This window comes from Eupeodes corollae, chromosome 2 (assembly GCF_945859685.1).
Source record: "Eupeodes corollae chromosome 2, idEupCoro1.1, whole genome shotgun sequence".
Classification (NCBI taxonomy): Eukaryota; Metazoa; Arthropoda; class Insecta; order Diptera; family Syrphidae; genus Eupeodes; species Eupeodes corollae.
In genome coordinates, this window is record NC_079148.1 from 48656875 (window position 1) to 48679747 (window position 22873).

At 32.9% G+C, this 22873-nt stretch overlaps 1 protein-coding gene across 2 annotated transcripts in view; it reads left to right on the forward strand.

Moving 5' to 3' along the window:
* The first annotated feature begins 218 nt into the window (after positions 1 to 218).
* Positions 219 to 22873, forward strand: part of LOC129946199 (netrin-B) — a 158262-nt gene continuing 135607 nt past the window's right edge. For both annotated transcript variants that reach the window (XM_056056292.1, XM_056056293.1), the window contains exon 1: positions 219 to 2290. In XM_056056292.1, the coding sequence (XP_055912267.1) occupies positions 1132 to 2290 (1159 nt within the window). In that variant the 5' untranslated portion in view covers positions 219 to 1131. The remainder of the gene's footprint in view (positions 2291 to 22873) is intronic.

Genomic DNA, 22873 nt, shown 5'->3' on the forward strand with positions numbered 1-22873 from the left:
CTCACCACACACTCATTCGCCTTAGCCGAGACACCTTTTAGACCGCTGCACACAGCATCTTTGTATATGAAAACAATACATATACAAAGACAGCATCTTTGCAACGAAACAAGATTTCGACCAACTAAAAACCACCACCGCCACCACCATCATCGACATCGCCATCGACACCACTGTGGCACTGTCATCGCATAGCACTGAAGCTACAACAGAACAGCAGCAGCAGAAGCAGCAGCATCCATCCATTAGCTGATGTAGCTGCTCATGGACCATCAACGTATCTGTGTCTGCTTTCGATTTTTAGCGCAACACGATTCGGCTAAAAAACGTATCTACGGATTCTACTCTACGACTACGCTACGTGCAATTACGGAACAGACGACGACGACGACTTCGAACGGTGAATGAATGCGAACGAGTCTTAACAGCATCAGCAGAGCACCAGCAGAGCACTAGCATCAGTTGACTGTGAACAGCCGGCTAGCTCTGTCGTGGTATCGTGAGTACCGTGTTTTTGATTCAAACAAAATATATTCTTCTGTCGGATTATTTATCTCGTAGTCGTAGTTGCGTATACGTAATTATTCGTCTTCTAATCGAGAAGACCTTTCGGCAGGTAGGACGCCTAACGAGTACCAATATTTTTGTTGTTGCTTTTTTAAATCGGTAGCGGATAGTTTGTCAGACTCGTTGACGCCTCGACCGGCCTGGCCCGTCACTCATCATTTATTTTTAATCCTCGGGCGTGATGATCAGAAAAACGGATTCCCATCAGGTAACAGATTCCTTCCTCAGCACGTTACGTTGTCGATCTTTGTGCGAGGAAGCATAATACCTAGTTACAAAAATTGTGCATCCAAGTGTGTGGAACGGTTTTAAATTATAAATATTAGTCAAGTGGAAATTATGAATTAAACGCCCATCAACGATTTAAAGTAGAATACCTACCGTTCAATTAATTGTTAACCAGTGATATCGTTGGTCGATCAAGATTATAACTAGCGAAGTGGGTTCGGGTGGTGTAAAGTTTCTGATATTTGAACCAAACTAAAGGAATCTCCTTGCATATCGAATTTGAATCTGTATTTGAAAAAAATATTTAACAAGTCCTTGCCCTGTTTTTAATCTATCATGAAAGTGATTTTCTGTGCGTGTCTGCTGATCGTCCAGTTGGCGATCAGAGGCGGGGCCATACCCTCCGACGCGTATCTTAAAATGTTTGCTTCCCAATCGTCTGTGGACCCGTGTTACGACGAGGACAAAGCCAGCAAGTGTATCCCGGACTTTGTTAATGCCGCTTATGGCAATCCCGTCGTCGCTTCGAGCACCTGTGGCCAAAACGGTGCCGTTCGCTATTGTGACGTTGCGCAGGGCAACGAAGAAACCCAATGTCATGTGTGTGACGATTCGAACTCTAAGCGACGTTTTCCCGCCTCAGCAATGACCGACCTTAATAATCCCAGCAATGTCACCTGCTGGCGGTCGGAGCCCGTTATGCCAGCAACAAGCATAGTTTCACCGCCGGATAATGTGACACTCACTTTGTCCTTGAATAAAAAGTACGAACTGACCTATGTAAGCTTACAATTCTGTCCGAAAGCTCCAAAGCCTGACTCGATCGCGATCTACAAGAGTTCCGACTACGGCAAGACCTGGCAACCCTTCCAGTTTTATAGTTCACAGTGCCGCCGAGTCTATGGGCGGCCAAATCGAGCAACCATAAGCAAGTCAAATGAACAGGAAGCCAGGTGCACTGACGCCCACCGCCACATGGGCGAGGGCATGTCCACTCAAGGCACTCGGATAGCCTTTAGCACCTTGGAAGGACGTCCCTCGGCCAGAGACTTTGACTCCTCGACCGTTCTGCAGGATTGGGTTACTGCCACCGATATTCGAGTGATCTTTCATCGTCTGCAGATGCCTGCGGAACACTTCCAGCAGACAGGACAGACTAATCAGGACAGCAACGGGATGACAGCGCCTGCATCGAGAACCAAATACACCGACGACTCTCTGGGTTCTAATGCCATCGATCCGCCCGTGATTACCGTGTCAACTTCGATGGCCATCACATCGATGGTCGGACAGCATTATGCCGTGTCGGACTTCTCGGTCGGCGGACGATGCAAATGCAACGGACACGCTTCCAAATGCATTACAGATCGTGACGGATTACTGACTTGCGATTGCAGGCACAACACAGCCGGCAGGGATTGCGAGCGCTGCAAGCCGTTCCATTTTGATAGGCCTTGGGGCAGAGCAACTTCTCGAGATGCCAATGAATGTAAAGGTAAGTGCGCTGCTTATGACAGTACAGTTATGACGTGTATATAGTGACTTGTTGTTACACATGTTTTTATTTTGTTGTTGTTTTTGTTTTGTTTTATTTTATTGAATGGGGGATCGGGTTCAATCGACCAATCGACCATAGCTGTCAGATTTGTGCTGCTGTTTGTATACTTATAAAGCTCAGGGTAAGGGTAAGGGGAAGGGTAGGTATTGGTACACGAACAATTAATAAATTAATAACCATATGCGGATGGTTGGGAATACTTTTTGCTATACGTCAAAAAAAGGGGGTGGAAATTCCTTTCGTCGCCATCGTCGTCTTTTTATGTGTAAAAACCTACTTTCCTACCTACATACATATACGTTTCAAGGTACATATTGTACTGTTCTGTATTTCGAGTAAATCTGTTCCGGAGTTCACGCTTGTGTGGCTCTGGATGGATGGATTTACCCTTAATGGAGGGATGTGTTTTCGGTTTCAGGACTTTCCCTGCATATAAAATCTGCATTCTATATATATATATAAACCTAAAGGATGTCCTATACTTATGCGTAGGTACATAGATTTATATGGTATATTGTTTTGTTCGACAGATGAAGGCAAAGGCAATAAAATATAACGCTCCCTCAATCGCACCCAATCGGTCTGTGATTATACGCTGAATGCCTACTTAATGATTTTATTACGCTTCACTCGACTCAATTGCAATGAATTGGACTCTTGGTTTTGTTCTTGATGCACATGTGATTGTCATATTATCGCCCTTAGCTGATGCTACTACGGAAATATTGAAATGTTTTTGAATTTTTGTTTGTTGTTGTTGAATTTTGTTTTACAAATTCAAAACGGAAACACTCGCACAATGCGTTTTGGAGAAAATGTTTGACTGTTGTTGTTTTTCAAGGATGTTGTTCTTTTTGGCTTGTTGATCATTGGACATTTTGGGAATGGCGCAATGTTTGGTTTTTATCAAGGTTATTATTATGACATTGAAGTTTTAAATGCTAATGCGTGGTAATATTTCGACAAAATGTCAAGGATTATTTGGGTATTGAATAGAAGTTTAAAAATCCGTGAAGGAAGTCCACAGACATATTATGGGGCTATGGGAACATCATTTTCTACGTAATGTTCCCTGTCGACGAAATTTTGAAATAATTATGTATATGTTTTTAATTTAATTTTCAATCCAAAAATTACACATTGAAATAATTAGAGCCCTGGTTTTCTAGAAACAAAGTTCTTGATATGGACCAATTCCAACGGAGAATGTTGATAATATACATTTCTTATTTTCAAAAATGGGAAAAATTCCGTATAAAACTTCTAACGCCGCAGTATATTTTTTTAAAGTAGGCTTTCGTTTTTTGTTAATAATGAAAGTTCCTCCACTTTGCAATATTTAAAACAAAAATAGAAAAAATAATGTTACACAAAAATTCGGTAATACGATTTTTCCTAAGTCTGCTTAAGATTGTTTCAGTTTCTTTGTAACAAGTTTATTTAATTTTGTTTTTATTTACAATAAAGCATAGCTTGCTTTGATTTTAGATCAAATTTTACTTATATCTGATTGAAATCGTTTTGCAGATAATTTTGTTCCATTTTTTAAGTTAGATTATGTAAGTTTTTAAAACATTGAAATAAACTAGGCAACGGCCTAGTCACTGATAAAGCTTCGGTTCCCATCGATCACCGAAATCAAGCATCAGTGAGCATCAGTGAGAAATAAATAATATTCCTAATTTTTTTCGTTTCTACCTCTTAAAATATTAGCACACAATTTTAAAGAAAGTTTTGTTAAGGCCTTTACATTTAACTAAATAGCAAATTATTGACATCAGTTAGGTATCAAAACCATGTCTAGGTAAATTGTGCAATTGACATTTTGTAAAAAAAGATAAATTAACGCTAGTAAATATATAAACACAAATTACTAAACATTAAGAAATTTACTAAGAGACTTCAAAATTTAAACCAAACTTTTTTTGTTCTTACTATCAAATTGTTAGTTCCCTTTTATAAAAAAAAACTTTCATTCGAACATGTTTTAATAGTGACAGTTCGTGAAAATGAACTTAGCAAGGACGTTTCAAGTTTCAAACGAGGTCCTCTAGAATTCCAAACTGTAGACTGGACCATTCCATAGACTGTTCTTAAATAATTAATGGCACAGTTTTCATTTGGATTTAAGAAATTGCTAAAATTTAAAGTAGCTATTCCGTGATTTTAACTTTTGACAAATTGTCAATAAGAGACAATAAGAAGATAAAATCGTTTAAAAAGTCGTTAAACATTTTACTAAATTGTTTAAAATTGTGTGTCATTTGTTCAAAGTATAAAAATATTTAACTTAAGTATTTTTAACGATCTTATCTTATTACCTATTAACTAAAATAATATCACTAAATTTCTTCTGTAACTTTTAGTAATTTACTAAATTCATGTGAATTCCGGGTTCCCATTATTTCGAAAAAATAGTTTCGTCTGTCAATTTTAGGTTTGTTTGGTTGTTTGCTTTTGAAAACTGTAACTACTTAGCCCGGATCTGATGCACGGTTCTTAATAAAAAAAAAGGTATTTAACTATTTAGAAGACGATTCAAATTTTTGATAGCTTTTAAATTGCTAAATATTAAAAACCGCTAACTAAATTTTAACAAATCAATTTGTATTCAATTTGTATGCAATTTTTTGATATTGATTTCGTTTGTCAAATTGAAATTTTGGGTATTGTATTTCATCTTTAAATACATTTCATTTTACGAATAACAAAACATCAAAATATGCAAAACGGATTTTAAAAAAATCAGACAAATATTTGTCTATTTTTTATCATAGCAATTTAAACACCAAAAAAGTAAAAATTTAGATGATCCCAAATATCACACCAACCAAAAACAATGCTATTTTTTATGTATCAAAAAAAATAATTTTCAGTTCAAATACCTAACAAACCGAATATAATGTTACCTTCAAAATAATTTTTACTCGACAATAAAAATTAATTTTCGACCCAAATATCTTGAAAACAGGATAATTAACTACGCCCTTAAACTTATTTTATCTTATACCAAATATTTTTTTTAAATAAAAAAAAAAGGGAATCATGCCAAAAGTTTAAATTTAAATTATGTTTCTTGTTTCTTTTATAATTTCTTTTGTTCTTTAAATAATAATTCTAATTATTAGAAAAAAAAAATTTAACTACAAAATATCCAAGGGCCCAAATAGGGAGTTTTCAGTGTTATTGCCTGTTTTATTGAAAAATCTATCAATGGTATAGTTTGATTTTAAACGAATAAGAAAAACGATATCCGTAGTATGAATACTACCGATAAAAGTTAAAGTAGACTCTTACTACGGATGGGTTTTTGACATTTATACGAGTCTCGAATGGATCTTATGTGATTTCGTAAATGTTGGTACGATTGATATTGCATTTGTATCTTGATGCCTGTGTTCGTTCGGTAGTTGTGCATTTGGAATCATGTGTTTTCCATTGGGAAAAGAAATCAATCTGTTACTGTTGATATTATTTAGTTTTTTTTTAATAAAAATGAACTTACTGGGAATATTTTGCAAGAGAAAACTATATGTTTCCACCAGAGGGTTATCTCAGTTTAGATTAAAAAAATCTTTTTTGTGTTTCCACCGCACAAGAAGATTTAAAGATGATTAAGTTTGACAGCACTTTCTTAAATGCAAATGGTGTTTCGATATTTCTTATGAAGTGCAAGTGAAATAGTTTGATTCGTTTTTAACAATGAAGAACTGAATAGTTCAGCACCATATAAAACAAAACTATATTTTTTGTCTACAAACATGGAAATAAACAGACTATGCAATATCTGCAAAAACAACTCCTCCACACAGGTTTTTCTTCACAAATCTCGACTCAACTCCGATCCCCCACCGAAATCGAGGCGAATCAAGCTCATTTCAACTCGATTTAGGTACATAAAGAATTTAAGCGAGCTTCAAAATGCTTCAACAAAACATGTTAATGTAGTAGTCTACGAACAAACACCCTTTTGGATGTTTTTATTTATGTCAAATTGTTTGATTAAGACTTTGAAATTGACAATCACATAACATAGACGTAATTTATTGATTTTGATAGTCAACTATCAAATATCAGCTTAAACGATTTCCCCCCTGGTCTGAATTCACATATTTTTTTTTTATTTTTTGATGAATTATTCTTGCTAATATTCAATTGCATCAACTTTCAAATATAAACACCGGACTACTGCGGAAAAAAAAACTAAACAAAAATATTTCTAACCTCAAATATTTTACAAACACAAAATGATATTTCATCCAAAATTATTTTATACATCAAAGAATAACGGTCGAAGTGACATAAATACCAAAAAATAAAAACCTACGAGAAACTTCTAAAAGTTGGTAAAAATTATTTTTCGATTCGAATAACAACAATTGGCAACAATTAAAGATGTTGACTTCAAAATAATTTTATCTTGTACAAAAATCTTCACAAAATTTTTACAAACTAGCATCTTTGACAGTCCAGTTTCCACGTAAATTGCGTAGGTTAGGTGTGTTTTGGGTTAAATTCAAAAGTGATTTCTTAAGAAATTCCTATGGAACTTTTCAATAAACTCGGGCTCATCGATTCCCAAAACTGAGAAGCATAGCACACAGTTGATTTTTACCACCGAACCAGATATTTTATATTTTGTTGAAAGAATTATTATCCTTTGTTTTAGAAAACATTTTTTCATTATAGCTTTAGTAAGCTTTACGAACTATTTGCTTTCTCAGTAAGATGTTTACTGAAATCTAGGGTTGGATTCAGGCTTACACCGTAATATTTAATCTCTTTCGATGTTTCCAAAAGATTCCAGTCATAACTATATTTCCGTAGTATGTGAGGCTTGAGAACATCACTATTTTTGATTTTTAATTGTTAATAGTTAGTCCCCATCGCTTACAGTTACTTGATACTGGAATATCATCGTTATGATTAATAAACAACGAAAACAGCAAGGCACTGAGAAAACAGACTAGCTTCACAACCAATACTTGTTCGAAACCACTTAGAGAAGATACTGCAATCCCAAACAGCTGTATTCGTGTCCGTTTTCTTTTTGTTGATTTCCTATTATAAATTTGGTAGATTGGCCAACAAAAACTTTGTTGGGATTTAATTTAAAATATTACTGTAGAATCTATGCATAGAAGAAATTCACACAGGGCAAAATTTAAGTTTGAATTGACTTCCTTTTTTTGTATGCTATGAATAACCCTAAAAACCCTAACCCTATAATAATGGAATTTAAATCCACTGCATAAAATATATTGCACCAAAAGGAATGGCTAAGTATATTACGTTTGAAAAAGCCAAACAGTCTGAACTTGTATTTTGTTTCAATCTCTTTTATTTCGAATCAAACTTATACTGTGACTGTCTGTTTTGAAAATTTGTAGTGTATGGAGTTTTTAAGGAACTTTTTCTTCTTTTGTGAATTTTGCGTTAAATAAAATTTAAAAAGCCATATAAAAAACTTTTTGACTTTATGTAGATACTTCTATTCTATACGTATGTATGTACATCATAATAAAGTTTAGGTTTCATTTTTTTCGAAATGCCAGTTGAATGTTTTTGTATGTTAAAGAAACTTTTTGAAAAAAAAAGGAAAATCAATTTCCAAAGTTTTGAAGTTGATTTTTACTGTGAATTAAATTTAAATTTAATGAAATTGATTGTTTTGACAAAATAAAATATCTGTGATTTGATATTCAAAGAAAATGAAAATACTTGTGTTTTTCAGGAAATGTGAAATCAATTGGTTTACTTTTTAAATAAATTACATTATTGTGACTACAAGCCAGGGTCGTAGGTACTTACATGATATTATTTTATTGTTCAAGTGATATTTTCCTAATAACGATTTTTTCACAAACATTTTTAAAAATATAAGTATTTGGTTGAAAAACTTTATCTTCTTTATTTTTTATTATTTAAGAAACAAAGCCTCACAATATCAAAATAAATCAAAGTATTTATTTAAAAAACAAAATGGAAAAACAAATTGATAATTACTCCAAAACAACAAAGGTTTGATAACAAACAAAATTTACAAAAATTGACACAACGCTCAGAGAATGCTAGAATTTCTGTTCTAGTCTACCGATTTCTTAACCATCAAAATTCTTTACTTAATCATTCTTAAATTCTCTAGAAGTTAATGGTAGGTTAATGGTTAGTGCATAAGACTGTCATACCAGTGGTAAGAGGTGCAATCTATCTTTGTCAGACAAACCCTTCTAGATAAAATCTTGTTCAGTTTTCGCATAAGAACGTTGGGTCTTCTTTATTCCTGAAATTACACAGGAATGGTTAAAAGTTTTTCGTGCTATTAAAAAAATTTGTATTTATAAATAAATAAATAAATTAGGTTGGTGCAACATTCCGTAGAGAAGCAGGGCCTAGTGACTTACAACTCTCAACTATTCCTGAGTGCGAGTAATTTCAGGGATGGAGAGACCTACAGTTTTTTCAGGACAAGAATTACTCTTGGAGAATTTGTCAATTCCTCACAAAATTTAATACCCGTGAATATAACTTTATGTGACACAGGCAGGGATCGAACCCAAGACCTCTCGCACTTACCATCATGCCACGGGTACTACTATTAAACATTTACTCCTTTTCTAAATGTCATTTTAAACGTTTTTCAAGTAAAACCTAAGTCATAACATAAAATGGAATTATTTGTACGTTTCAACAACGGATTCAAATGCTTTTTTTATGGTCTTGGTTGTGAGTATTGGCAAGACTACCATCCTGCACAGCAGCAGCTTAGAAGTAATAGTTTTTTTTTTAATATCTACACAAAGTTGTACTTCTCCCACAGACTTATACTAGTTAAGATTTTTACTCTTGGCTTTTAACCGATTTTGTTACAATGAATTTCTTCTTACCTAGAAAACAGCGTACCTATATGCGCTCTCTCCTAAATTTTTCTTGCTATCTCTGGCGTAATACAGGGTAGCTACTTAGGTCGTCTTCTTTTCATCCTCACTATTAATGATTCATCTCTTATTTAAGGTTATTCGTTACCTTTGACTCTTATATGACTTCCGTGTTCAAAAAGATGATAATGCTCAAAGCTAACTCAGCACTCAGAGGTTAAAAAACGTTGGCCAAATTAATTTTCTCTCTGAATCATTTCGGTCTATCCCCTCCTTTAATACACCTATCATGCATTGTCCTTTTACCAAGGCGTACATATTTCAAGAATAGAAATTGTTCAAAGGCGTTTCCTTCGATTTGCTCTTAGAGGCTTATTTTGGCATGGTGGTCTTGTTATTGAAGGTAGTGGATCTTCAATATCAAGAACGCCTTAAATGAATCAATCTCATCACTCTTGAGAAGACCGGTAACAGATATCTGACATGTCGTGTATACCTTGTTTGATTGTTGTCGCTATCAACTGTCCTAATCTATATAATCCATCTTCCTTGATACTAATCAAAATAATTTGTGAAATACTCAGCTCATCTTCCTCTATCCACCGTACTTTTTATGGCTCAAATGAATCATGCATATTTAAATAAAAACTTTTTCGATTTAAGCCTTCTTCATCATTATCAAAGGTGTCCTTTCACCAGCCGTATATTTAGCTATAAGTAACTTAGTTTTTAAGCAACATTTTTTTAAATCTTGAATCAAGTCGAATATACGGGGATTTTGACCCGATAAAAATTTAAAAAAAGATTTATAGAATTGAAAAGCTGGAAACGAAACCTCTTATACCGGAAAGCCCAATGCAACATTTAAAAAAAGTTATGTTCAAAAATCAGCTAATATCAAAAAACTATTCCAGCACAAAACTTCCTCGGTACTCTATTCAACATATTTATGCATTAAAAAAGAAAATGCTTATTTTGGAACTCAAAAAAAGTACCTACACCATAAATAAAAAGGACCTGAGCAAACATTACTTCAAAGTCTGGCAACTAGCAACCATCATCATGAGGCCAAATAAAGATTCATATGGTCTGTGTTTTCATTAAATTAAAATTTAGAGAGACACTTCAGTGAAACTTAAAAATGTACTTTATGTAAACATAAGTAGAAATGTTTTTTATAAAAATATTAAACTTCTTGTTCCATGTTCATTATTAATTAAATAAACATTTTTGATTCCACATAATTATAGTAATTACATAAAATTTGAGTCTTATTAGTTTTTTTGGCACGATCTACAAACTTGAAATCATTGCTCTGGCACATTTTCTGCTCCAAAAACTAAAGCAACTCAAAACATCCAAACATCCAATTTAAGATGCTTGTGCTCATAATTCATCTGCTTTAAATATAAATTCAACTCTAGCTATAACGAGGAGCATCCATAGCGATAGTCGTTTTGCCTGAGGTCTGCAGAGTGGCTGGCCGTTGCGCTAGCCGCTCGTGCTTAAGAAAATAAATTCCCGAGATATCGCATTTTGTATCTGTATCTCTCGTTTTGTTCAAAATTCGAAAATAGTATTCGTATTGTTGGACGATGCGATGGCGCTTTGTTTATTTACGAACGCTGCAATGTTGTATTTTCTTATTTATGAATTTATTTTTTCATTTAAAATTTACGATTTGTGAAGAAATGGCCTTTTCGCACATATGGATGAAGTAGATACAAGGTACCTTAACTATCCAGATGCGTTGCATATATTTAGTTGTTGGTTTTGGTTTCGACTTTTCTCGGAATAACATTTTGTCGATTGTTTGTAGGATTGCTAGATTACACCTTCCTCCTTTTGTTATCTACACTTCATTTTGTTTCTGATAAAGTCAAATGATTAATCGAATTTTCGTAAATTTTAAGTCTCACATAAATTTTGTTGATGCATATTTCGATGCCGAAAACCCGCGACTTGAAATTATTGTATCATCCCAAAAAAAAAACGAAAGAGAAAAAACAAATGAGTCTGTCGGAATCGTGAGGCAGGCAGCCAGGCTAAGGCTGACACGAATAATGGATTTTAAAACGGATGGGATTGGGCTGTTGGTATTTAGTGTCGAATATGTCCAATTGCTAGTGTCACAACATCAGGCTCTTAGTGATGGCATTTTAAAATTCCATTAAATCTGTTGATTTGTATTTCATTTAATTGGACTATTTATGGACGGACCGAAAGGGAATAAATATATCGTAAGACAGTTTGATAGGCCTCTTTTTTTGTAAGGGGTTATTCACTTGTTGTGGCGAGGCGTGAGGATAAAATAGACAAAAAACACTTTATAGTAGACTGAGATAATTTAATTATAGATATTTTTTTGTTTCTATATTTTGAATGAAATTTATGAAAAATATGAGTGGTGTGTGGTTTTGAGAGAATTTAAAGAACTATACTATGATAATTTGTGCATAGATCTTCATCAACATTATGACGGCAACAATAAATAATACATTTTATCAAGTCTTCAACATATATTTTGGAGGAAACATTTTTCTTGGAGAGACTGGTCCAATTGAGGGTTAAAGGAAGGAAAAACATTTTGACAGTAAGTGAAAAATGTGTATTTGTTAGAACTTTGGTATTTCCTTAAATTATTCGATAGGAGTTTTCCAAACATCTCCAGTTGATGCCAAAAAAACACTAAAAAAAACGCTTGTTTAATTAGTTTCTAGAAATGAGAGCAGTCTGCCTTAGTAATTTGTATTAGAAGTGAAAAGTTGCCAAATAAAATGCTGTCAAATTTATAATGAGTCCAGTTAAAGATGTGTCTTTTTAACTTAAAGAAAAATAGCATATAAATAATAATTTTCGAATTTCATAATCGTGAAATTATAACAGTTTTTTGATTTGGGTAGCCCTTAAGATGTTAAGAAACACAAAAGTTAAAACAATTATCCCAATAAAACTGCGGGTAATGAATAGGTACAACGACTATTTAATCGTTGCTTATGAGCATTTTCAACACTTTAGGTGTTTTCAGTAAAATTCAATCTCAAGACCAATGGGTAAATCTCCATGCCTTGACAAGACCTTACCGGACGTGCAGCAGCTTAAAAAATTGAGATAAGCTCGCTGTATAGTGTTGCCATAAGAAGTGATAAATTGTGATATTAGTTTTAACTTTGTTGTGTTTTTGTTAAATTATTTTAAATTTATCTTTTTATTTGTGTTATTTATTTATTTATTCAACTTTTTATAACAACAAAAAATGTAAAAAAAACTAATAAATTTGAAAAAATCGCTTGAAGAAGCTAAAAAATAGCCAGCGAAACGTCGGGTAACAGAAGATGAATTAGTTTTTTATTAATTGCATCAAGAATATTGATCATTAAAGCCCAATCAAACAAACATTATATATTTAATCAAGAACTTATTATCCAACAACCAAACCCATAAATTGACTTAATAGTTTTTATGCTAACTTAAAAAATAAATATTCGTACAGAAAATTTTTTAAGAGATACAAAAAGCAGCTTGAAGACGACCAATTTAAAGGTGTGCATACGTTTTTTCTGATTCTTAGGCTAAAATTTAAAAAAATCAGTAAACGCAAGCCTCTCAATAATTTACATACAAGTTTCAACCATCTAAAACTAATTTAACACAAGAAAAAATCCTTACTTGACGAAGAGCGGTAAGTTATACGATTAGAGTTTTTCAAAACTCAAATAAGCTGGAAAAGGAATGGTTTCACTTGTTTTTTTTTCAGACGAAAAAATATTCCATTTCAATAGACAACCATCAGGTCTTTCATTTCTACGATTTAAAAAAAAAAACTGCTTTTAACGTATTATCAAAGCCGTGAAGAATGTGTTTTGATATGAAGAGTTTTAATTCCGTATGGAACAACTTTCTCGCAAAGAAATGTTAATAAATATTCTATCATTTCTTGACCCTTAAACATAGCCTACCAACATGATAACGCGCCTTTTCACTCGGTGTGTTTAATTAAAGCTTGGATAGATTTGCAAAATTTGAATTTTCTTCAATGACTGTAGTTTTATCAAGTATCAATAGTTAATAAGAGTGATCGTTAGTTTAAAGACAAATGATTCTTAATTTCTGCAATTAAGGAGCACAATTTCGTTGAACTATATCAAAACCCTTTATACCGGATCTGATTAACAAGATTATCAAAAGTAAAAATGAAAGTATCCACTTCTAAACTTAACAAATCTTGGTTTTATTGCAATTCAATAACAATTTTAATTTTTGTATCTATTCAGTTGACTTAAAAATTTTAAAAATCGTTTCATAACATTTTAAGGAAGTAGTTAACATAATTTTTATTAATAGTTGTCTTTAAAATAAAAGCGATACAACTGTTAGAGTAAAACAATATTTTCTAAAAATCTTCAAGACTCATTTTGGACTGTGGTGTGGCGTTTAGTAGCATGAGAGTCTTTTCCAAACCGATACTTGAAAACTGTTTTCCCCAAAAAATTTTACAAAAAAAAAACACTTATGCATATTTTATTGCTTATTAAAACGAGGAAAAGATGCAATTTATGACAATCTAATAATTGTTTTATTGACTGATATGTTATCAGTTGCTTTTACTTGAAGCTATTTTGAAAACTATTCGAAGCAATAAATCGATCGAAAATAGAACCTTAAAAGCCATTTTAGTCGATTTTAAATGTGGATAAAGATTCTAATTTACTAGATTTTTTGAAATAAGCTCACAATTATTATACGTGTTTTTTTTACATTCTATAAATAGTAGAAAATTCCCAAGAAAACAGATTTTAAAATTGGTTCAACTGAAAGAAGATCTGTCAGAATAAAAATTAAAAAAAAAAAACACAAACAAAAGAAAGTTTTGTGAAAATCAAAAGTTAAAATTAACTTAGCAAAAAAAACTAACTAAAACTAGTAAAATAGACAATTTTCAAAAAGAAGTGGTAAGAAGCATCTGGAAATTGAGTTTCTATAAAAAAAAAGTTAATTTAACACTTGCTTCAAGAAGAATTTGTTCGTAGACTACTACATTAAATTAACATGTGGTATTGAAATGACATTGAAGCTCGCCTTAATTCTTTATATTCCTAAATCGAGTTGAAATGAGCTTGATTCGCCTCGATTTCGGGGGGGGGATTGGAGTTGAGTCGAGATTTGTGAAGAAAAACCTGTGTGGAAGAGTTGGTTTTACAGATATTGCATTATGGTCTATTTATTTGCATGTTTGTATACAAAAAATATAGTTTTGTTTTAATGAAATTAACAAAAAAAAATGCACATGGAGTAGGTAGCATATTCTTATATGGTGCAAAACTATTCAGTTCTTCATTGTTAAACACGAATTAAACTATCGCACTTGCACTTCATAAGAAACATCAAAACACCATTTGCATTTTAGAAAGTGCTGTCAAACTTAATCACTTTTAAATCTTTTTGTGCGGTGGAAACACCATGAATATTTATTCAATCTTAACTGAAATAAACATTTGGTGGAATTATAGAAAAACTTAAATATCTTTCCTATTGTTTTCTCTTGCAATATAAGCCCAGTTAGTCCATTTTCACTAACAAAACTAAATAATATCAATAGTAACAGATTGATTTTTTCCCTAATGGAAAACATACGATTCCAAATGCACAACTACTCAACGAACACAGCCATCGAGATTCAAATGCAATATCAATCGTACCAACATTTGAGAACGAAATCACATAAAATCCATTCGAGACTCGTATAAATGTCAAAAACCAATCCGTAGTAAGATTCTACTTTAACTTTTATTGGTAGTATTCATACTACGGATATTGTTTTTGTTATTCGTGTAAAATCCAACATACTATTGATAGATTTACCAACAAAACACGGGTATTATTTGTTATGTTTAAAAGTAATTTAATATGTTTAAACATTTTTTTTTTCGGATAAATAGAAACGTTACATTTTTATACTATATTTTTCAAGCTAATTTTTAAGTATTTTATGCATTTGAACAGCCTGAAAAAAAACAAACATAAAATCAAGAAATTGAATAATTTAAACTAACTTTGTAAAGGTTTATTAATTTACACTAACCTCAGTAATTTATAAAACCCTATTCTGTTAAACGACATTAATAAATCCATCACTATTTAAATTTAACAATTGTTCTTTTTATTATAGTGATTTAATAAAATAAATTAATATTTATAATATTGATGAAATATTGCTATTATCAAAAAAGCTTTAATTGAAAGTTTCGATTGGTTTGGATAGTAAATGGGGGTGTTACAGTTTTGTCCCAAATTCTAAATGTTTTATTTTTTTTTCAATTTAACATGACCGAATTTTAAAGTAAATATAGAATCAAATCAGATCTAGTTTTTACACTCTATCGAAATGTTTGCCAAATTTAATTATAACACAACTACTACAATTGTTAACAGTCATGCAATACAAATTTTAATTTGCACAATATCTTTCCTGAATACAAACAAAAATATATACGATATCCATTTTAAATTAGAATACAAAAAAATACTATACATTTTAGGGTTATTAACCTTTTCAAACAAATCAAAAGAAAGAAAATATCATTTAAAAAGTTTGAGTAACTTATTAATTAAAAGGGTTTTTTTCAAAACAAATATACGTCAGCATAAAATCAAAAGTCAATCTCAAAACAATGTTATCTGTAACTTAAAAGTTTGATAATATTTCATTTTTTACTTGCGACGTATAGGAACTATATGGCAAATTTTGCATTCGTAAAATTGTTCCAACTCTAGATTTTAATCAAACATGATATTACGATGGTAGAGAAGGCGAAAAAAGTGCGTCCCCCGATTCCCTCCGGTCTGTTTTGTCTGTCTGTCCACGCTCCTACAGCCTAAATCATTACGTCGATTGAGTTCAAACTTGGAAGTTTAGGCTTTGAGCAGATTCTTTATTTTGATAAATATGATAACTGAATTAATTAATCAAAAAAGTAATATTAATGCTAAAGAAAATTAAACAAAAAAATAAAATTCAAAATAATTACCTAAAAACGCATTTCAATGGTTAAAAACAACAAAAAAAAATGTCAAACTTGTAAGTTCAATACAAAATTTGTATGTGAACTTATTTTTTAAAAATATTGTTCTTCTTTTCAAAACAATTGTTAAACTCGTCACAAAATACAAAACAAAATTATAGCTGCAAAATGTAAAGGCTAGAAATTATATATATTTTTTTTTTAATTTCAAGTTCTATTCATTGACTACTTCCATTGAATTTAAAGCTATAGTCTTGATAACCTAAAATTGTTAGTAAAATGAAAATTCCAAGACAATTTTTGTCCGCGTGGATGAAGAAAATACTTAATATTTGAAGGCATTTATTTTCAAACAAACCATTGTTTGTAGTATGTTTAATTTCATCAACACCTCCATATTTTTAAAACTTTCTGCAACCCGTTCACCAGTAGGAAATCATTGTTCCTGAGTTTTTCTAAATCATAGTTAGAACTTTGAAATAGAATATTGATAAAGATTTATTTGCATTCCAAATGTAGATAATTCAAAAGAATAACCTTAGAACGCAAATTTAATGAAATTTTAAACTGAACTAGAAATTTCGATTGAAACAGTTGGTACAATATGTTAAAGTGTCGTAATCGCATTGACGGAAACGGGTTACCCTTAAATCCAATTTGTTTGAGTGTCAAAACAGCCCCGAACATTCATTTATGTTAATCTACTTTGATAACCAAACCAATTGAAATCTTTGGACTAAAATTTAAATGAATTAAAAAAAAAAACAGCAGAAGTCACTAGTGTAATCAATTAAAGGTACCCAATTACACATTTTATTAACTTCCTAAAATCCCATGAACTTTTGACAACCCCTTAAATTAGGAAGATCAATTATTAAAACGATTTAAAAATTATATACCCATCTAATTGTACATCCAAAACATGAACAAGTCACTTCTTCAAGGCATAAGGCGAATCTAAAAAATCCTTCTGTTCTCTTTCATTAATTTTCTCTTTCCCCTCTCGCAAATTGTTATTAATATTTTTTGACAAAAATTTCTTAACATTAAATTAATTTTTAATGACCTCTAACATTTAATATATTCACCCAGTGTCTCATAACATGTTCCCTTAAACGTTATATGGATTTCGGGTAAGTTGGTTGTTGCTATATTTCCCCAAAAATGTTGCCAAATTATTTCAAAATGTATTGCTTGCACCGTCTTTATAAATCTCCTTATGAAACAACAACACATAACACACAAACTTAACAAGCGAATAGGTTGTAGGTACCCTTTGTATGGATATGAATATATATTAGGGATAACGAGCACCCCCCAGTTCCAGCTCCAGCTTCAACTTTAACTCCAACTTTACAGCCAGCCATCAGCGCAACACCACACCACACCAACGAACGTATGTGGCAATGGCACTGGTTCAACATAATCACACACACAAAAAAAAGGAGCCATGTAGTCAAATGCTAACGCTACCCTTCTTTATTTGTCATGTAATTCAAGGCATTGTGAGTGTAAGGGCAAAAGACCATTATCCCATTCATTCATAATAATCATAATCGTATGTAGTATGTAGGTAGCAGAAGCGTAGGTTTTGAAGGTAGTTAGAAAAAGGACCCATACCCCATTATATCTACCTATGTCCTTATCAAGAGACTATATATGGAGTGTTCTTTTTGTTATGAGAAGGGTTTGTTGAGCCGAGCTGAGCCGTCGACCTACCGACGACCGTCATCGTGGTCCTTGTTGTTGTTTTGATAGCAAAAGGTGTTCTTTGTCGTCCTTTAATTGCTATTTACAGAGATTTCTGCTAATTCCCAACCGCCCCCAAAACCCACCTTTACCATTCCTTCTAACTGGCAATATGCCTTCCCGTTTATGTAGGCATAGATATGTAGATACATATGTACCTATATATCTGCAAATAATTTGCATTGTATCTGCGGCACTTGACATTCGTTTATTTGGCTGCAACAACAGCAACTGATGTAGATAGATACTCAGCTTCTTATGAGCTTGTACTTATACCTATAGTAGCTATATAAAGTAGCTTAAGCAATGTGTTTCTTTGGCCGGCATCTGAAGTCGGTGTAAAGCACCGAATAAGTGTTAACAGATACAACATACATCATTTGTGTTGATGGCACAATCATAATACAAACGTCTCCGTCGCGTCGCATAGCCATCGTCTCTTCGTCGGCTTGGAAGCTTGTGCCATCTATTATAATGGCAGGTGTATACTGCTGTGCGGCGGCGAGCGGTAGATGGTGAAGGTGGGACACGGGACGCAAGAGAGGCGGACACATCAGGTCGACCGCGACGATCAGTATACATCTTAGCCATCAGAGATACAAAGATACTTCTTGTTCGCCTTTAGAGGTGAGGTATACCTTGCCTATTCTACACTCCATCTTCCCCGTTGCCAACTCTAGGTCTATTCACCAGCTCCTATGTCTATGTCTATAAGCAGAAGCGGCTTCGACTTTGAGTGCAATAAAACACTATAGCAATGTGAGCGATGGTTTATGTTGGTTGTTTGGCACTTGGTGCTGGCCTGGAACTCGTCCTGCGTTTGTTTTGTTTTTGCAAATTGCATATTTACATTTCGTTTAGAGGACCGTTTCGGCCCAGCCTGGTCGGCCAGGTCGGCACTTGGCACTCGGCTGGTCGTGTGGATGCAGTGGCGGTGTTGGCGGTAGTTGCTATATTGGTATCCTTTAATTCATCACTCTGGAATGGCCGAATGCAGCTGGCTGGTTGGGTGCCGACTGCCACTGCCACTGCCGACACCATCAAGGGGTACCTAACCTATACAACGCTAATCTCTGTACTGCTTTTCATTGTTTACCTACCTACTAACAGTTTGTATTTTTGTATGGATGCTTGCTCAGGTTCAGGTCTTTAATTCCATTTGATGATGCGATTCGGTTGGCGTACGATTAAGTGATGTCGACTAAAATGACGACGCCGAAGTTAAAGTAGGGGGATTGGGGGTTATCATGGGAGGCTCTGCGTGGTAGGTAGCGGTGAAGATCTATTGATTTTTTATTCATACGCCGCGCATCTTCCCATCTCAGAGAATAGGACCATCTTCTCCAGGGAATTGATTTGTCGACAGTTGGCCGAATTTTTTTGATCCGGCCCGAAGCGGTGATTAGGTGTGAACGAATGAGTTCGAGCAATCAAGATGGAAATTAATTCTTCGACTTCCATTTCCATCAGACATCAGCGCTTTTCTTTTTAAATTGTTTATGACTCAAAAGGCTAAAATGAAATGAAATGAAATGAAAATTGCCTGCAGATATATTTATTTTCGAATTTGTGACGCACATTATAATATCTATGGCGTGTTCTTGTAAGCAGAGGGAGTTTCTTTTCTTTTTCTTAGAACACTCGATCTGATCTTCTGCAAGCGGGATGCTGAGTGATCGAACTCATTATTTTCTGTTTGATTTGAATGTTCCTTTGGCTCGAGGCATTCTCCTAAAGAAACCCAAAGCACGGGCTGCACAAGGCACAATCAACCGAAGAGTATTAGGAAAAATAAACCATCTGAATGAGGTGCGATCATTAAATTTAATTTCCTTCAAGATGAGTTACCTCTCTTATAAAACATATACCCACGGATGTATCTGCATCTACATTTTAATATAAGCACAAGAGAGGGCGTTGTATATTATTCTGTTCTCACATCAATGAAATCAAAATGAAACAAGTGAAAAGCTTTTTGAAGAACTTAAGTATATCGATATGTGAAGCAACAACGCATTCTGGGATTCTTGTAAAAATATAAAAGAAATATTTGTAACATCGCATCAGTTCCAATTCCAATCCAAAACAGAAAAAGAAAAAGAAAACTCATCTCAACTTAACTCCTCGATTGAAAAAGATAAAAATGTTTGTGTTAATAAGGTATTTAGACAGAATTTTAAGAAAGATACAAAGTGTGGTCTTTAATTAATGTTTTTATTGCTTACATTTACAAAAATGAAGAAGTAAAATCTATAAATAGGGGAGAGGAAATACTCAATATTCTATAGCAATGTGCAACAAGAGGAATCTTCGACACTAATGGATCACTTAGGTTGTTTACACTTAAAGTTGTAAACATAAGTTATTGGAAGAAATTAAAATAGATTTTTAATTTTTCTTGTTTTTTTTTCTTTTTGTTTGATTGCGTTGAAAATGGGAGCATTGGTACATAAACGATGTCAGTTATTTGTTTGTTTAAAGTGTTTTTTTTTAAAGAAATTTTTATTATTCTTTTTTACTATTATGCACAGGTTATTGGATTAAATCGTAAAGGTTTACCTAGATTGTAAATTTTATTAATTTGTATGTGTCGAAGATTTATTATTTTTTTTGGGGAAGATGAAATTTGGGCTACTTCCGTTTATTTTTTGTTTGTTCCCCTCTTCTATCACTGCACTCATTTGTTTTTTGGGTGTTTTGTGACATAAACATTAAAATTTAGTTTCAAAAATATCTTTAATTGTTGAAAAGATATTCGAGTCAAAAATTAATTTTTATTTTGTTTAGGTTTTTTTGGAAAATATACATACAGATGTCAAAAACGTAATGCTTTGTAACATGCAATTATTTTGGATATAATTTTATATTCATTATTTTTTTTTTTCAATTTTTAATTTCCTATAGGAAGTTTATTTATTGGGTCCAATTTGTCAAATTAAAAATTTTGACATTTCTAGACGTTTCAAGGTCCCTAGAGAATTGACATTTTTTTAACAAAAATAAAAACCTACAAAAAAACAATACAATAAAAATGTACTTTCGACTCAAATGGCTTCTCAAAAATTAAATATATTGGTTTCAAACTTATTTTATCTCACATAAAATATTGTTTTCAATATTCAGTGAATTTTTGATAAAAATTCAACAGTCCGTTTTTTCATAAGAAAAATAAAATCTACATAAAACAGTAGAAACATTTCGTAAAAATGATATTCGGTTCTCGATATCACGTGAGCAATAGAAGATATTGACTTTAAATTAATTTCATTCCTCCAATTTGTATTTGTTTATATAGGAAATAAAAACTTTAAGAAATGCTACTAAAATTGGTTGACCACTAAAAAATTTCCTTAACAAAAAAAAAATTTGAAATCAAACTATTTCATCATATACAAAATATTGTAATTGATTTTTAAATTTTTTGGAATAATTTAACTGATAACTTTCTTAACAAAACACGAAAACCTGCAAACTTTTTTAGCGAGGTAAATCGCCAGACAGAATGGGAAGTATGGGTCACATCCCAACCTCTTTTGAAAATTTACAAAAGAAGCAATTTGTTTTTGAATGTATTCCAATTTGATTTCATGACAATCTGGCTCAGTTAGTTATCGAGCAAACTCCAATTCCTGATGTTGTAGGTCAATCTGTTAATAATCTAGATTGTTTCTTACATCTGCTCCTTATTAATAGTGTATTATCGTCTCTAGGCACGTCAGACCATTGTGTTATATCTGCAAATTTCCCATGACGAAAAACCCCAAATAAAATAAATAACCCGTACGAGAACTGTTTCCCAGTACAAAAAAGATAACTGGAGCGGTCTCAACAACTTCTTCAAGAACTTTGACTGGTCACTATGCTTCCTTGATAGTGAACGGCATTAGAGGGCAGATATGGTTACAAACTTTATTATTTGTGTAATGAGAACTTGTATCCCGAATTGCTTAAAAGCTACCAAACCCAAAGAAGTCTCATTTTCTTGATTCGAGCTGTAAAGAGGTTATTAGAATCAAAAGTTTCCAGCCAACCCCACTGAGGAAAAGCAGAATAGTTTAAACAAGCTTTAAGGACCTGTAACGACACATTGAATTTTTGGATGACCAGAAACTACGGAAAAAGTAACTACAATGTTCCAAAGATAAGCCAATTTGCTTACAGCACTGTTTCGCTATTAATTCAATAATGCCTATGAGTGACATGACTAATCCTGTACTTCTGTCTCACCTGTACAGTAGCTATAGCACTTGAAGACCTCGATATTCACAATTCCGTTACCACGGATAGTGATGTTCTTCAAGGCTTGCAAAACCACTGCCCAAGCTTTTCCATCTGTCTTATTATACACTTATACAGGTCTGGCATTTATGTACCTTCTTTCCAAGCTTCTTAATGAGTGGCAGTATGGTTTTCGTAGCAATAGGTCCACCGGTGATCCTATGATTTATCTCACCGAACAGTGGAACAAATCTTTATATCGTTTTGGAGAACGTAAGATTATTGCCTTTGGTATTTCAAATCTATTTGATATTTCAAAAGCATTTGATAGAGTTTGGTGTCAAGCTTTCTTATCGAAAATACGCGCATTTGGTTTTGATGACTTTCTTTTTTGTTGAGTGAAAGAATGTGTTACTGCGAAGCCTACCCACAGTGTTTTGTTTCATAATTAATTGAAACTTTTGCCCTTACCAATAAAGCCATAATACGCAAATAAAATTTAATCAAAACCGTCACTGTCTATTTCGCATAAGCGATGAATAAATTAGGTGGCGCAACAGTCCATTAAGAACTAGAGCCTAGAAACTTACAACTCAACCCTTCCTGTGGTGCAAGTTCTGTTTGTCCGGGATGGAAGGGACCTACAGTTCTGA